Below are 15,432 nucleotides of genomic sequence, written 5' to 3' on the forward strand. Positions count from 1 at the left end.
TTTTTTTTGTGACTTATGAAATAAGATTAAAATCACAAGTTTTCTGTTACTTGAGATAACTAGAGCCATCCCTTTCATATGAATGTGTGAGATATTTTTTCAAAAACTGATTTATCATGAACCCGTGATAACAGAATGCCGTTGTTACTTCATGCTTATATTGCTCGACTTCAGGGGTGTTTCTAGGTTTCCATAGAGCACTGTCTGAAGCATTGGTTTAAAGATGCAGGTGAAAAGGCTTAGTGATTTCCTATCAAAATGGAAGCGGGACATAAAAAATAACAAGTACTGTATGATTTGGAGTTTAAATTGGGTGGTCTCATGGCATACGTGTTTCACACATCTTTCTCTACTGAAGTAATCTCAGCATTTTAACAGGGTTTTTGTCCTCTTGAAGGTAACATATTCTGAGAGCTAAGGACTGTCACTAGCAGTAGTTCTAAATTGATCGTGTTGTTTTTACTGTGCAGTATTTTGACAGACTTTGATCCCTTGCCACTTTGGCAGACCCAGCCGTGAAAGTAGCCTGACAAACTTCCAACATCAGTTTTTTTTGTATCTCCCTTTCCTTTCACTTAGCATTGTACCTAACTAGGCTTGGCTTGGAAAAACTGTTGTACTTAGTGGTCCATGAGAAGTGCATAGTCTAGATAAATTGTTGATTCTGCTTTTTTTTTTCCTTTAAAAAAAAAAAAGCTTCTGAAATGACTGTCTTTGTCAATGTTAGTTCAGCATCAGCTTGAACTTTTACCTTACATTCCAAACAACCTGCGCTGGTTTGTAAAACAGAAGATTTCTGGCTGCGTTGTGTAATTGCTGAGGCTAACGAGTTTTCTTTTGTCCAGACTTGCAACTTGTCTCACTTAGTCATTGACAGTGAACAATTGGTGTTCAGCAGCATTTCTCTGGAATGATGGCACTGTCTTGTAAAGCTTCGGTATAGCTTATATGCAGGGTTTCTGTACCATCAAATCTTTGCATGCTTAGATTAGAAAACACAAGTTTCCATAGAAATCTCTTCCATGCTCTGATCTAAAGTATGGCTTCTTGTTTTGTTAGGTATTGGCTCCACCATTTATTTTACAACTTCTAGGCAGGATGGATGGAAGTGCTTAGTGTAATTCTGGTTCTTTCCTCTAGAGTTAATTTCCCGTAAGAATTAAATTTCCCTTAAGAATCAATCTCATAAAAGCTAGAGGAACTAATGTTGTTTTTGTTGTTTTTTTTTTTTTTCAAAAAAAAAAGCACGCATTAGAAGACATTGCAACAGCCCATTTGTGGATTCAGAGGTCTGTGCCTTAAATCTTGTAACTGCATTGATCAGTAGGGGGGGAAAAAGTAAGCTACATCAAAAGAGCCTAAAAGCAGATACATGCTGAACTGTGGTTTGATGTTTTTTTTTTTTTTTGAAGCTATAGTCACATCTGCTAGTGCCAGCAAGTGGTGTTTTCAGTTAATTCTTCCATTGCAGGTGATGGCGTCTCAGTTTTACTGCCTTTCAGGAGCTGAATACAGTGAAATACAACTTTAAACTGTGTAAGATTTTTTTTTTTTGCTCCCTCAAAACAGAAACTAAGTTCCCAAAAGTGCGAACTAGTAGAGAATTGGACCTCAGGTTTCTCATCTGTAAATCAGTTCAACTAAGGCTGGAAAACAGTTGAAGCATGTAGAAATGGCATTTGTTTAAAAACATGAAGTCATCTGATTTTATTTTAATTCAAAAATATTACACCTCAGCAAAGATGTGATATTCTACCATTGTTTGCTTCTGAGTTGGTTTTTTGCTTCTTAAGTTTTAGCTCTTGTGTTCCTTCAAGCAATTCAGAGTATGTTCCTTTTTCTGATCAACCTAAGCCATACTTAACATGACTTAATATGACTTAGAGTTTTTTGATTAGCTCTGTGGATTTATTTTCTAACCTGAAATAAGTCATTATTGAAAAGAAAACCAGTAAGTTTGTAATGATGCAATACTTAGCTTAGGTGACAGTGCAGCTATTCTAATGTGGCACCAATCATGATGGCAATTTTTTTTTCTGGGAGAGAAATGCTATGTGTATTCTTCTTGTTTTGGTTTGTTTTTCCTTTCTGCCTTTTTACTTCTGCTTCACTCTTCTTTCTTCAGCATAGAATTTGCGTCTGCTATTGTTCAGCAGCTTTTGGCAATTAGCAGGAAAGTGAAGCTGCTCCCTGCTTTCCACCTAGCTTATATCTGGCCACAGGGTTCTCAGGAGCTTCAAATCCTGCACCGCATTGTTCAAGTTTAATAGGTTTAAATGAATCTTGCTTAAAATAGCAAATTGTAAGGTCTATGCTTAGAGTGCAGCAAGCTTCAACAAGGTAGAAAGTGGTATTTCTGATAAATATTATGGTAAGTCAAGACACTGAAACAGAGCTTAGGACCTAAACCAACAGAATAATTCTCTGATGTTGGTCTCGTTCACCATGTGGATTTACTTAAATTTATGAAACCAGTTGGGATTTTAAAATGCAGAAAGGAGTGTGTGAATTATGTAAAGGTGTTGTATCTGTAGTGAGCAGAGGTCAGCTGGTTTAGTTCTTACTGTATACTTTCAATTAATTTATCTAAAGGTGTATTGACCGTAAACTATGTAATAGTTTGCACACCCAGTCCAGTTACAGCATATTATTAAAAAAAAAAAGATTCTGAAATCAATTCATCAAAACAAAGTCTGATTATAGATAACAGTACTGTTATTTAGTAGATAAATAAATCTCTAATGACAGTTGTAAGTGCTTGTTAACCTAATTGCGGAGTATTCTAATCAGCAATATTCCTAGTATAAAATTTTTCTGTAGTAAATTTTGGTGGGCTTTGAGTAATGAACTCTGAAGTATGGATGCAAGAAAAATTCTACTAAATGCCTCTAGCTGTTTAGTCCAAACTGAAAAACACTTATGTTGGTGAGCCTATAAAAGACACTGCTGTAAAGTTTTGAGATGGGCATTTGTTGGGTTGTTGGTTTAGGATTCCTGTGAAAATCAATTTTCTTTATATTATTTACCTTCATTTTCAAGTCAAAAAGCTTAGATGTGCTAATACCTAAGGAACGTGATTCTAGCTTGATATTGATACATTGGTGCTGAAATGACTTATCCAATCTAATCTTAGCATGACCTGTATGAAATGTGCTTTGCATCTTCATCGTCATTATAGAATAAACTACAAGCAGTCAAAACCAAGGAGCGTTTTCTGTCATAAGCTGCAGTTTCTTTTTTGTTTTGTAACAGTAAATTCTGTTTTAAAATTTTCTTTAAATTTGGAGAAATTTTAAAATTTAAGAAATTTTAAAATGTCTTTTCTGAACCTTATGTAAGGTGCTTATATCAGTGTCTTTAAAAGTGAAGCAGTACAGTAATCATGATTGAATTCTTAGAACTCTATTTTAAAACCCGAATAATGGTGTTACACTCCGTTTTAATTGCTAACCTTTTACAGAAATACCAGTGAATTTTGTTTTTATGCATGACATGAAAAACTTAAGCCGATGCGTTTCTTAAATTTGTAACCTAAGAGACTTTCAACTACATCATTTGTCTTAAACAGACATTGGAATTTGTTATAGCTGTAAGTAAAATGGAAAAAAAATGCCCATTCTTTTTCCAGAGTGAAAAGAGATTGTCAGGGGAAAAATAGCATACCTGAGAAATTGCCATAGAACAAATAGAAATTTGAATCTGTTAGTGATCTGAAGTGAAGACTAATAGCTAAAATGGAAAAAAAAAATCTTTGTCTATTACAGGAATTCTGAGCAGCATGTTTTCTGGGTGGAACTGGGTGGCCCGTTGCTTATACTTGTTTTGGAATATTTGTTCCCTTGAAGGTAAGGCTTCTGTTGCACACATGAGAGACTTGCAGGAAGTCTTTAATTTGATGCTTGAAGCACATACCTGCTTTTTGTCTAGGTAACTGTTGCAGGTGTGGGGCATAAAATAAGGTTTAGTATGATTAAGAGACCCGTGTTATGTTGTTAATCTTATGGTAAGGTAGCGCAGTGTTAAACCAGTACTCACCTCTGCTTCCATTCCTACAGAATTGTACAGAGCTAGTGAAGCTGACTTTAATCAGTGACAGGTTGCTTTGGTTCCACTGACATCACTGGAGCTAGTCGGCTGTAGCAGACTGCAGTGGTGAATTTGGTCTTACAGTGTGATTTCTTTAATAATAAAAAAAAAACTTTGAAGCAATATTATATGATTTAATTTTGCATATGCTAAATGATATCTCAATGAAAACCTAACTTGGTCAGACTAAACAGCTGTTAAAGCAGTAAGCTTCCAATGAATTAGTGTTGTAATCAGGGTGGAGCCATGGGCAACTTCACTTGTATAGGAAACAATCATCCTGAAGCTGTTTAGTATGGCTGTTGAATCAAGGCAGCATTTCAGTCTGCTGATGTTTGTATGCCTTGCTAGCAGTAATCACAATTTAATCATTGTGTTGATGTTCCTTTGTAAAAAGATTACTACCAAATACAGAGAGTTGGCCCTAATTCCCCAGTGCTCTTATAATATACATATTGAAGATTCTGAAGTGGATGACTCAAGTGTTTAACTGTCTGCATGTGGTTCTTCTAAAATTAGTCTTCCACAACAAAGGTGTATATGTCAGTATTTTGTTAGCTTTCTCAACAGAAAATACCTTTAACTGCAAGAGTAACCTCAGTTACTTCCCCCTTCAAAATATACATTCAGTCCTTGACTCTATTCTCACTTTCCCTAAAGACCTTTGGTTATTAGTTGAGCTTTACTGGCTTCATAAAATGTTTTTGCAAAGTCTGGGGAATATTACACTGGTTTTGTCCCTTAAATCTGTACTTTGTGATCCACTAACACACTCCAGTTTTGTAACAGACAAGTAAGTAATTTCCTGCTTAGGCATATTTTGTAATATTGTCAATAGTACAGTAATTTTGTACTAGCAATTATTGTGGAAAGCTCTGCTTTTTAAAAAGATGGTATTGTCTTTTTTCTTCCAGTTTCAGGTGGACTTGTACAGTCATGTGGTCACATCATCCCAGAGTCTCCTGTATTGGCCCTTGGTTCCAATTTCACAGCATTATGCATTTTGAATGAGAGTTGTCTTGACTTTGGCAATATATATGCTAATCAAATTATCTGGAAAATTAAGAATAGAGTGGTACCTAAAGAACAATACCGTGAAATAAACAGAACAGTTTCCAGTGTCACATTTAATGACACTTCTTCGCTAGCTACTCCTCTGACATGCAACGTTCTAGCAGATGGACAGATTGAGCAGAACATTTATGGAATTACGGTTACATTAGGCTGTAAGTACTGACTTTCTTGAGCTTTATTCTGGTTTAAACACTAAAAAAGTTGTTTGAGAAACAGGTACGGGAATGAAAACAATGAAAAGTGTGTATATCTTGAGATGTTCTTTTTCATTCTCTCAGCTCCTGCATAATTGCATAAAAATACTGTCAAATAGTATGTCATCAAAGCCAGTGAATATGCACAGAATAAAATATTCTAAAAAATAGAGAATACCCTGGACTATTTAACAGAAAAATGTTGAAGCAAGAAGACTTAAGTTTCCTAAAGAAGATGTGAACTTAGCTGAAAAAGATCGTAGCAAAAAAATCAAACTTTCCTTGGTTCTTTCTGCTGTGCAAGGAAATACAATAAGGTCATAAATCCTAGTTTCATAATAGAATTATAAGATTACTGTTTCCTTCATTAGCAGACTTAGAAATATCTAGTCCATCTGTACCACTAAATGAAAACTGAACTGCCTTAAGAAGAAAACATGCTATTTGGATTATTCAACACTTACATATAAGAAAATACCTCTAGTGATTTATAAACTTTCTTTTTCCAAGCAGGATAGCTTTTGCATAACTCTGAGCAAGTGCTCTTCGAGACAAGACTGAGGTCTTGAGAAAGTGTAATATGAATGACTCAATATATTACTGTTTAATTGGTGGACAGTTCATAAAATGATGAATGTGTCCTTCCTTCCTGAGTATAAATAGCTGGTGAAATACGTTGCCTCCTAATGTTGGTAAAAGGTACTGCAATTACTATCTGATTTATATGAAAGAAGCTGCTTTGGGTTTACCATCAAACTCATGTGACTCTATCATGAGTTACAAAACAATTTCATAGAAAAACGGTTATTTCAACTTGTGATGAGTAAATTTCTTTTCAGAAAAGATGGGATAGACAATACATGGAAAGGTGAATATGTAGAATATCCTATGATAACTTAAATGACCGTACAGATAGTGTTCTACAGTTGTAATTTACATGTGAATCTTGAGGTGCACTTGTATTTACAGCTGCTGTTTTCATTCTATCAATTAAAATGCTATAACAAGTGAGAGCAGCATGTTTCAGAACAGTACAGGTGTTTAGGAACAAAGCTATGAATCTGTTCATAAGTTGGTAGTTCTGTTTAAAATAGCATTTCTGCTCGAAAAGAAATAAGATGCTTTATATTACACTGATGTAAATAGTGATTATCCTAAAAGCTAGAAACAAACTCAATGCTATTTTTGTATGATATGATTTGAGTTTAAGAAGAAAGAAAGTTCAGTTGCTGTCTGAAAGTTTCTTACGTGCTGAAGTGTACTGATGAAGTTCCCTTACCCTTCTTGTAGATGTTTGTCTAAACCATCCCTCCTCCATAGATGGAGTGACGGAGTAGACCTATCACAATTGCTTCACATATCAGGTTGTTGGCAAAGTCAGTACATGCCATTGCAGTTGTGCTGCTCAGTAGCATTTCCCCCCCTCTGCCACGTGAGTTAAAATAGGTTTAGTACAGTAGATGAGAGGTGGCCAATACCCTTCTGTGCTGTTTCTTACTTTGTCAGGTGCTTGTTCCTTATACCGACTGCCTACTGTATCTCAGAGCAGCTGGTTAAGCTTACTGACTTCTGCTGCTGGATGGTCCCTAGTGCTTCATGCCTCCCTCATTTAAAAAGGCATGTAACTAAAAGTACTTCTGATGCTTGCTGAAATTGCTGTAATGGGACATCTCTCGTGATTCTTACTGAATTGAAAAGTGTATATCAATTAATTATCACTAACTTTTCTGTACAGTGCCCCCAGAGAAGCCCAAGAACTTAAGTTGTATTGTGCATCAGCTGTCAAAACTCACATATCCTATGACTTGTACCTGGAACCCTGGAAGACATACATTCCTGGACACTCATTTTAAGTTGAAATACAGGTGGTAAGTAGCTCTCTATAGAATATTTTAATCATTTTGAAGAATGTTTGTAGGCTAAGCCAAACTTCCTTGCAATTCTTTAATATTTTGGAAGAGTTTTTAAATTCAGTTTTCTGAAACATTGCTGCCCATTTTGGGAGGGAGGGAAAAGTTAAAGAAGTTCACATCCAAAGTAATTAAAACTAGGACTTGAAATTTAGTTACTATGTCTGTTTTACAGTAACAGCCATCTCAATTTTTCCATTTTCCAAATACATGACTAGCATGGTTAGGGTACAGTACACCTAATCATGATGTGGCTGGACCCCAAATATTTTGATTTTTGTGCTCATGGTTCTATCCCATTCTAAGCAAGTGAAGAAACCAACATATTTTTTGTGAGGTTTTGTGAGGTGGTGTTTGCTCTGTATTTCTTAAGTACTCAGTAGTTTGTTCACAATCTAATTCTAACGTGAAGCTGTCAGAAAAAGTTTTTCTCATATGAAATCAAATTGATGTATTTTTCAAACTCTTTAAATGGTCTTTTGTCATTTAAGGTCATTTAAGATCATTTAAGATAGAGTGGACAGAATTACTGCCACTCTCTGAAAACAGGAATAACTGCCAACAACTTCCTGTCTCCTCTTGTTCCTCTACAGTGTTTTGGTAATGACTATAGTAGAAAGTATGGGTAGCTAGAAAAAAACCAATTCTGTAAAGGAAACCAAGCTTACTGCTTTATTACCTTCTTTTTTTTATTCAGGCCACGGGAGAACTTTCCTGACTGCATACCAAAAGATGCAAATAATTCCTGTACCATCTCTGATGTTCAGTTCTTTGTTAACCTAGAGGTCTGGGTAGAAGTGGCAAATGCTCTTGGGAAGAATGAATCTGATCGTCTTGTTTTTGATCCCATTGAGATTGGTAACTATATGCCTCTTAATACAGTTCTAGTAGTACGTAGGACTGCTGCTCCTGTGCATATTACTGAATTGATATGCAAATTTTTTTCACTATAAAAATTAACATTTCCAGAGTGTTGTTGAGACTAGAATTTGAACTATGCTGGACAAAATTTATAGAAATTGAGAGATTTGATCACTGTTCAGACTGTGAGTTCTTGTTAAATAGTCTGCTTTAGACATTAGTGTGAGATAGCAGACATTTGTGCTCATGAAAAGCCTTCATGGCAGTGTTGCAGCACAGTGTGCCAACTGCTAGATGCATGGAAAAAACAATGCAGTTGCATAGTTGACTGTAACTTCTCTTCTAGTCAAACCACTGTCTCCACATAACTTATCAGTCAACTCGGGAATACTACCTACTGTTCTGAAGCTTTCCTGGGAGAACAGGATTTCAACAGCTGTGATGAAACTGAAATTCAATATTCGCTATAGGATCATTAATGAAACAAACTGGATGCAGGTAACACAAGTAATGTCTCCTGCCACTCTTCTGCTATAACCTGAACTTTTTGATCAGTGCCTCTACAATCTTCCTTCTCTTACAGGTTCCTTCTGAGGATACAGCTTCACCAAGAACTTCATTCAGTGTTCAAGGCCTCAGACCTTACACAGAGTATGTCTTTTCAATTCGATGCATGAAGGAAGATGGAGTGGGCTATTGGAGTGACTGGAGTGAAGAAAAAACAGGAGTCACAACTGAAGATAGTAAGTAATGTATGAAAGTTGGTCCCAGACTTCCAAAATAGCTGCGTGCTGAGCAGTTTGACAATAGCCAACTGAAATTGTACATCATCATTTGAACTGCTCGATCATACATGTGACTGCAACAGAAGTTATCCTATATGTATGAAAGTTTTCAGTAGGCAAAGAGTGCCTTATTTTTTAAACAATGCAGGGTTTAGGAGGCCATCGAATAAAGTCATCAAATAAAGCATTAGGTGAACCAACATCACTAAGTATGAACTAGAGATTTTTCTTTAAAACACTGATAGGAAAAAATATGCATATGGAAGTATAGTCTCTTGTTCACCGAAGCATCTAAGTAAAACACTCTTGTTTAGTCTTACTTTTCCTGAGACATTCTGCATCTGCAATGCTCTCTTGCTTGTCACATTATTACTTACAGACTGGTTTTCTAATGTCTTGCACCCATTGGTTTACAATATTCTGCCCCCAGTTACTAAGAGTCTCACTGCTCATCCATTAATATGGGAGGTATTAAGAAAACACCGTATATAAATCAAAATCACTGACTTTCCACAAGACTGAGCCTGTGTGGAAAATGGTTTGTCTATGTATAGTCATAAAAATTACTGCTTTGTTACAGTTTCCCTTCTTGATGATGGTCATTGGGATTGTTGCCATGTTACAGATGTGAACTTAAGGTATACCTTCCCTTTGCAAAAAAAAAAAAGTGAACACTGAATTGCTGCTATCATGACTTAATGAGGAATACTTTTTACCAGCAGCAGCTGTTTGAGGGCAGTGTTCAGGTCATGTTTAGTGTTGCGCAAAAGGACTTGTGAGCAGGATGTATACAACTTCCAAATATACACCAATCATTTCACAATTAACATATACAAAAGATAGGTTAGGACACAGTAGACCACTGGGCTGAGCTTTAAGTTCACAGCCATAGTAAAAAAAAAAAAAAAAAAATTTAAACTGTTGAAGAGCTTCAGTCAAGGGTCAGTCTCCAGTGCTTTGTGGAGCAAATCTTCAGCATTGTTCTTTCTTTTTTAAGTGTGCTTTAGCCTTTCCTACTTGCACTTTTCTTGGTCTCCTTTCTGCAGTATTCCATCTGTTCCTTAGTGCATTCCAAGGCACCTTCTTATTAAACAGTCTGTACAGTGTAATGTTTCAGTGCATCTGTCTCTAAGCAGAGTTAAACCACTAAAGGATTTTGCTGTCAAAGCACCACCCTGTGCTTAGAGCTCAATATGCTGGGTCAGAAGTCCTTTCTTATTTATCCTAATAGAGCTCCCAGTAAAGAAGTATTTTGAGTTTTTCTTATATTGTAGCAAAAAGAATGAGTGTAGATATAACCTACTTATTTAAGCAAAATGGAATTTGTGTACAAAATGGTATTGCTTCAGCTTTACTCAAAACTTATTTTCTCTGGGGAAGGTATTATAAAAATATTCTTTCAATGTTCTAACCACTTCTTTTCAATTCCTAATGACATTGTTTCTGCTTTCCGTGAGATGGAAGAGGCATGTGTTCTGTGGTTACTATCTCAACCAGAGCAATGAGGATTTCAGGACTTCCTGCTTACTAGATTGCATTGTTGTTCTGCTGTGGTGACTTGCTCTGCAAAAATAATGCCAAAAGTGATCAAGTATCAATGTCTTATTTTAGTCTCAGAACCAAGGTGTTATGATAGGGAAGGAACATGAGGCAGGTCATGTTGCATTTGTGACCTATATTAGGTGAGATGTACAACTGCTTCTGCTTCATACGAATCACAGGTACGTACTCAATGAGATTAAGAGCTCGCTTGGCCTCAATTCACAGTTCTTCCACTCTGTTGTAAAGCATAAGAGACAAGATGTACTCTCTGGGCTTGACATTGCTGCTTAGATGTTATACTGCTGTGCCTCTTTGTGATTAATGCTAAAAACACAAGAATTCCTATGGAAAACACAGTCTAGCAAGATTATAAATGTAAATACATTTTTAAGATCATCTTTCTTTCTGTTAAGGTTAAAGCCCTTGCAAAGAATTGGCCTTTTTTTTTTGCTTCATGCACAATAATAGATTAATTCATTTTATTTTGAAATTTGCAGTGGAAATACCACTTGAATCTTTAACAGTACTGACACCAAACAGTATTGCAGTGTTGTGCAAAAGTACCGTAGGTTTAATACCCTTTTTAGAATAAACTGTTTGGGAAATTTGGGAACTTTCTTACAGGTTTCCTCATTAACTCTTCTGCAGTTGTTTTTTTTTAGGTGACTTGATGTTGAGGGGTAGGATTACAAACCATAGCAAGAACAGCGGTATAAAGAAGTGCAGTACTGTGCTGCACGATGTAGATTTGACCATGCTTGGTGCTGTCAAGTTCAACACATTATCACTGATGCTCAGCGTGGTGGTGCTCAGTAACTTTGATATTGTGCATTAGAGCAGAACTGGTGTTTTGTTCATCCCATCAGGAAATCTTTCCATAGAGATGTTCCACTTAACATACCAAGCATTATTTCCTTCCAAGGAAATAAGGAAACAATTTTTGTATATGTCTTTTAAAAAAAAAAAAAAGGAAGAAAAAAGGGCATGCAGGTAATGATAGTCAAATGATGAATTCAAACATATGAAAAAATGTCTCTACTCTTAAGCATTGTTTCTTTCATCAGAACCGTCTAAAGGGCCATCTGTATGGAGAATCATTGATGCATCTTCACCAGCTTCTTGGACTGTACATCTGATGTGGAAGGTAAAGCAATCTGATAAACTGCATAAATTCAGCATTCTTTTAAAAACATGAGTTTAAGTGGGGGAAAAAAATTACCTCAACAAACTTTCCTAGATAACTGGGATAGAACATGTTTTAGTGATGCAAAAAGTGACTTTAATTTTTAATAACTACTTATAAGTGTACAAAAAGTACACATGTAAATGCCATGAGTTAACTGACAGAAGTCTGTAATGCAGAAGGTATAGAATCCCCTTTCGAGTTTGCAACTTGCTGTCCTTAAGGAGTCTGTGGAATTGGAAGCTCCCTTGAACAAAGTGAACATTCTTTATGCCTTCTGATGTGTGCTAAAACTTTTGTAACACTGACTGTACAGGAATTCTCCAGCTGCAAAATCCATTAAGCCTAGAGGCATTCCAGAGACCAGACTTATGAAATACAGCCCTGTGTCTGCATGCAGTAGATAGATCACTGTGCCTAGTTGACTGAAAAATCTGAAGCTGAGAATGTGAATACAGTTATGTCATTCCCCATCTCCTGATTTCTTCTGGTCTGTGAACTTTGTCACATTTGACCTAGCTGTCTTTTACTATTTTCCCATTATGTGGTGAAGTATTACTTGGTAAAGGCTTGGGTGAAGTTACCTGTATAGTGATCGTTTTCTGATGAAACTCATATGTCACATGCCACTCTGAAACTACTAGCTTAGTGTTGGAAAACTGCTGTTACTAAAGCTTACCCTTTTAAACAATTTTCTGTTCCCTAAATACTGATACTGTTACAGATAATATAGATAAGAGTATTTCTGCATGTGTAATAAAAGAAAATTGCTCATGCCGTGTTGCATTTAGGCTCAACCCAGGTTATGAGGGTTGAGATTCTTTTGGTGTTGTCGTGTTGTGAAGTTGCACAAAGTGTAGGCTTCTTCCACACATAGTTTACAGTCTTGATAGAGCATTTGCTAGACTACCATATAGGGTTGTAAGAAAAAGAGGATTTAAACAAGAAATAATTCTGGAGACAGTTTTACAGAAATGAGCTCTAAACTCATTTGCAGTTTTCTTACGTTGTTTAATCTACGTAATCTGTCTTGCTCTTAGACTTAAGACTTAAACTACGCTTCAAAGACAGTGAAGTTTAAGTCACTTTTGTTCAGTATCAGTCTAATAAAAGATGCGTTTCTGACAGGCACTGGAGCCATTTGAAGCCAATGGAGTAATCTTGCGGTATGAAGTGACTGTCCGAGCTAAACCACCTCCCTTCCATCCACCATTGAAGTACAACGTTAATACAACCAGCCTTACATTAAAGCTGCCGAATAGAACTTACGAAGTGACTGTGATTGCCCACAACAGAGTCGGTGCATCCCCCCCGTCAGTTCTACTTATCCCAACAAGTAATTCAAAAGGTTAGTGTCGTAGTAATGTCCCTAATTTACAAATGTGTGGAATAATAGAATCTGCATGGCTTTTCTTAGAAGAAATTTTAAGCATTGTAAAATTACACTTTTTACTCAAACACAATTATGCTGTTGAATGAATCTCCACTCTTACTCCTTTTAATTATGCCACCATTTGTATGTTGAGGAGCATGCAGACTTCTGTATTCATGGATTTATATGAAGCTGTGTGTGCTATTTCACTGTTCTTTTTGATTCTTAGAGCTACTGTGCACTGTATTCTCTATTATATTTTTCTTAGTATAGCAGATATTTTTATTTCCTTTTTTAAAAATAAAAGGGTGGGGGAAGCAAGTCGTTGTTCTAGTCATTGTTCTTCTTCCTTCTGCTTTCTCACATTTTTTTCTCTCCCACTTTCTTCTCTTGTCCCAGTGTTACCCTCCAACAATTCCAATATCTTACCTGGGTGCTTTCTCCTCTGCTTACACTGTTTCCATAGTGTTCTTTTATCATGTTCCTTTTATTGTGCAGTAGTAGTAACTACAGATTGATTTATCCTTATTTGCAACTTCTGATGAATCTAACCTCTTAGACAATCCAAACATTATCAGGACAGGTAGCAAAAATAAGTATACTGAGAGGTGTGATGGTTTTAGTATAAATGCTAAGTGAGAGTCACAAATTCTAAAGCTATTAGATGAGCTAACTAAGGGTATGTTTTAAACAGAGCAGCATTGCATCCAGAACAACTTGGTAAGCTACATGAGCATGTTCAGGATTAGAATGAATGTTTAGAAGTGTCTGAAAGTTTGATTTCACACTGAAACAGGCAACTTATGCAGCTTCTCTGTTAAACGTAGTATCACTTATGGCTTTTGAATAGCCTAGTATTTGGTAATTTGGATCTCTGATACAAATTCATATGTAAGCTTCCAAATTTAAGAAAATGGCTTTCACATTTTCTTAGTTTCTGTCAAATTGTTGCCATTGCAATTATCAAAATTATCCACATTTGACAAAATAAGCTACCATTATGAATATCTAGTGGAAGAAATGCCAACACTTAATACTCTATTTTCTTTCATCCCAGCTCCTGTGAAGAATATTAGAACACTACCTAAAGATGGCAAACTGTGGGTAGGGTGGACTGCTCCTAATGGTAATGTTCTTAAATATGTGATTGAATGGTGTCTGCTGTCCAACAGCTCAGACTGCATCATGGAATGGCAGAATGAACCAGGAAATATTCAAGGAACATACTTAAAAGGTACTTAACTCACAAGCTTGCAAATATGCAGAACACTAAGGACCTAATGAATATTCTCAAAAGGAAGAATATGCTAACTAGATTTTTTTTGTAGGATAGGAATCTGACATAATGCTGAGGCTTACTCTTACTTTATTATGAGTGCATAGAAAAGTCTGTATTTTTGCCAAACATAAAACTAATCTTGCATTTTGAAATTCATGTTATCTAGCAGCAAGGTTTTTATCTGAGTTTTGTTTTCATTCTTGGGAACTATTAAAATAGTGAAGAAGCTGAGTTCCTTCAAAATCAGATTCTCTCATCCACGTTTCAGTTCAAACAATGAAACTTGATCAGCTTTATGGTTCTTTTCAGATTATAATCAGTAGCTCAAATCTATAATTTTGAGGTTCATTGTTGCAGACAAAGATTTTATTTTAAATAAATAAGGAAAAAAGCCAAAGACTTCTTTGAAGTCTGATTATTACTTTATTGAACCATTTTGTTCCTTTTGTTACTTTTTTGGAGTAACATATCAGTGAGCTCTTTGGGGGGGGGGAGGGGGGGGAAGTCAACTGCATTAGGTATAAGTGCATCTAACAAAACAGCCAGTATCCTGTATCTGAAGTAAATGAGACAGATGGTGGGAATTTGATTCTTTGAAACAACGTATTTTGTAATTCCTTTTATTAGGTGATATAAAGCCGTTCAAGTGCTACTTGATAACTGTGTACCCTCTATATGCTGATGGTCAGGGAAGTGGACAGTCTGTGAAGGCTTATCTTCAGCAGGATCGTAAGTACAGAACTGTCACCTTGGAGCACATGAAGCAGCTGTCTTGGCTAAAATAATGAGGGCTTTGCATTCAAGTGGACTGCATAATAAAAAGTGGTCCTACACATAAAGGTCACTTGACATAACTGGTTTTGTCCCTTCCATTAACATCTGCTCTGCTAATATACAATGTTGAAGAAGTTAAACAGGCCTGTAGAGGACTTTTCCCTTTTCCAACTTTTATTGGATAATTTGGCATGGGATTTTGTTACATTATTTGTATGGTAATATTTCTGTGCTGATTTATTTTAAATTTCAAGTATGAAGTTGAAACTAATTAGCTTCACTTGAAGATTTCATGTAATCTGATCTGCTGATTACCGTTTTTCATATATTTTTCTAGCAATTTCTCTTAAAGTATCTTTGAAGTTGCCGTAT

General features: G+C 36.0%; 1 protein-coding gene across 2 annotated transcripts in view; it reads left to right on the plus strand.

Annotated features, from left to right (window-relative positions):
• IL6ST (interleukin 6 cytokine family signal transducer) overlaps positions 1-15,432 on the plus strand; it is a 29,242-nt gene that overhangs the window by 3,796 nt on the left and 10,014 nt on the right. The window contains exons 2-12 of one of the 2 annotated variants that reach the window (XM_083816983.1): positions 1,472-1,536; positions 3,765-3,845; positions 5,001-5,312; positions 7,090-7,222; positions 7,962-8,122; positions 8,472-8,623; positions 8,709-8,868; positions 11,517-11,596; positions 12,764-12,983; positions 14,065-14,241; positions 14,914-15,015. In XM_083816983.1, the coding sequence (XP_083673109.1) occupies positions 3,779-3,845; positions 5,001-5,312; positions 7,090-7,222; positions 7,962-8,122; positions 8,472-8,623; positions 8,709-8,868; positions 11,517-11,596; positions 12,764-12,983; positions 14,065-14,241; positions 14,914-15,015 (1,564 nt within the window). In that variant the 5' untranslated portion in view covers positions 1,472-1,536; positions 3,765-3,778. The remainder of the gene's footprint in view (positions 1-1,471; positions 1,537-3,764; positions 3,846-5,000; positions 5,313-7,089; positions 7,223-7,961; positions 8,123-8,471; positions 8,624-8,708; positions 8,869-11,516; positions 11,597-12,763; positions 12,984-14,064; positions 14,242-14,913; positions 15,016-15,432) is intronic. The other variant, XM_083816982.1, reaches the window with a different exon arrangement.

This window comes from Anser anser, assembly GCF_964211835.1.
Source record: "Anser anser genome assembly, chromosome: Z".
NCBI lineage: Eukaryota > Metazoa > Chordata > Aves > Anseriformes > Anatidae > Anser > Anser anser.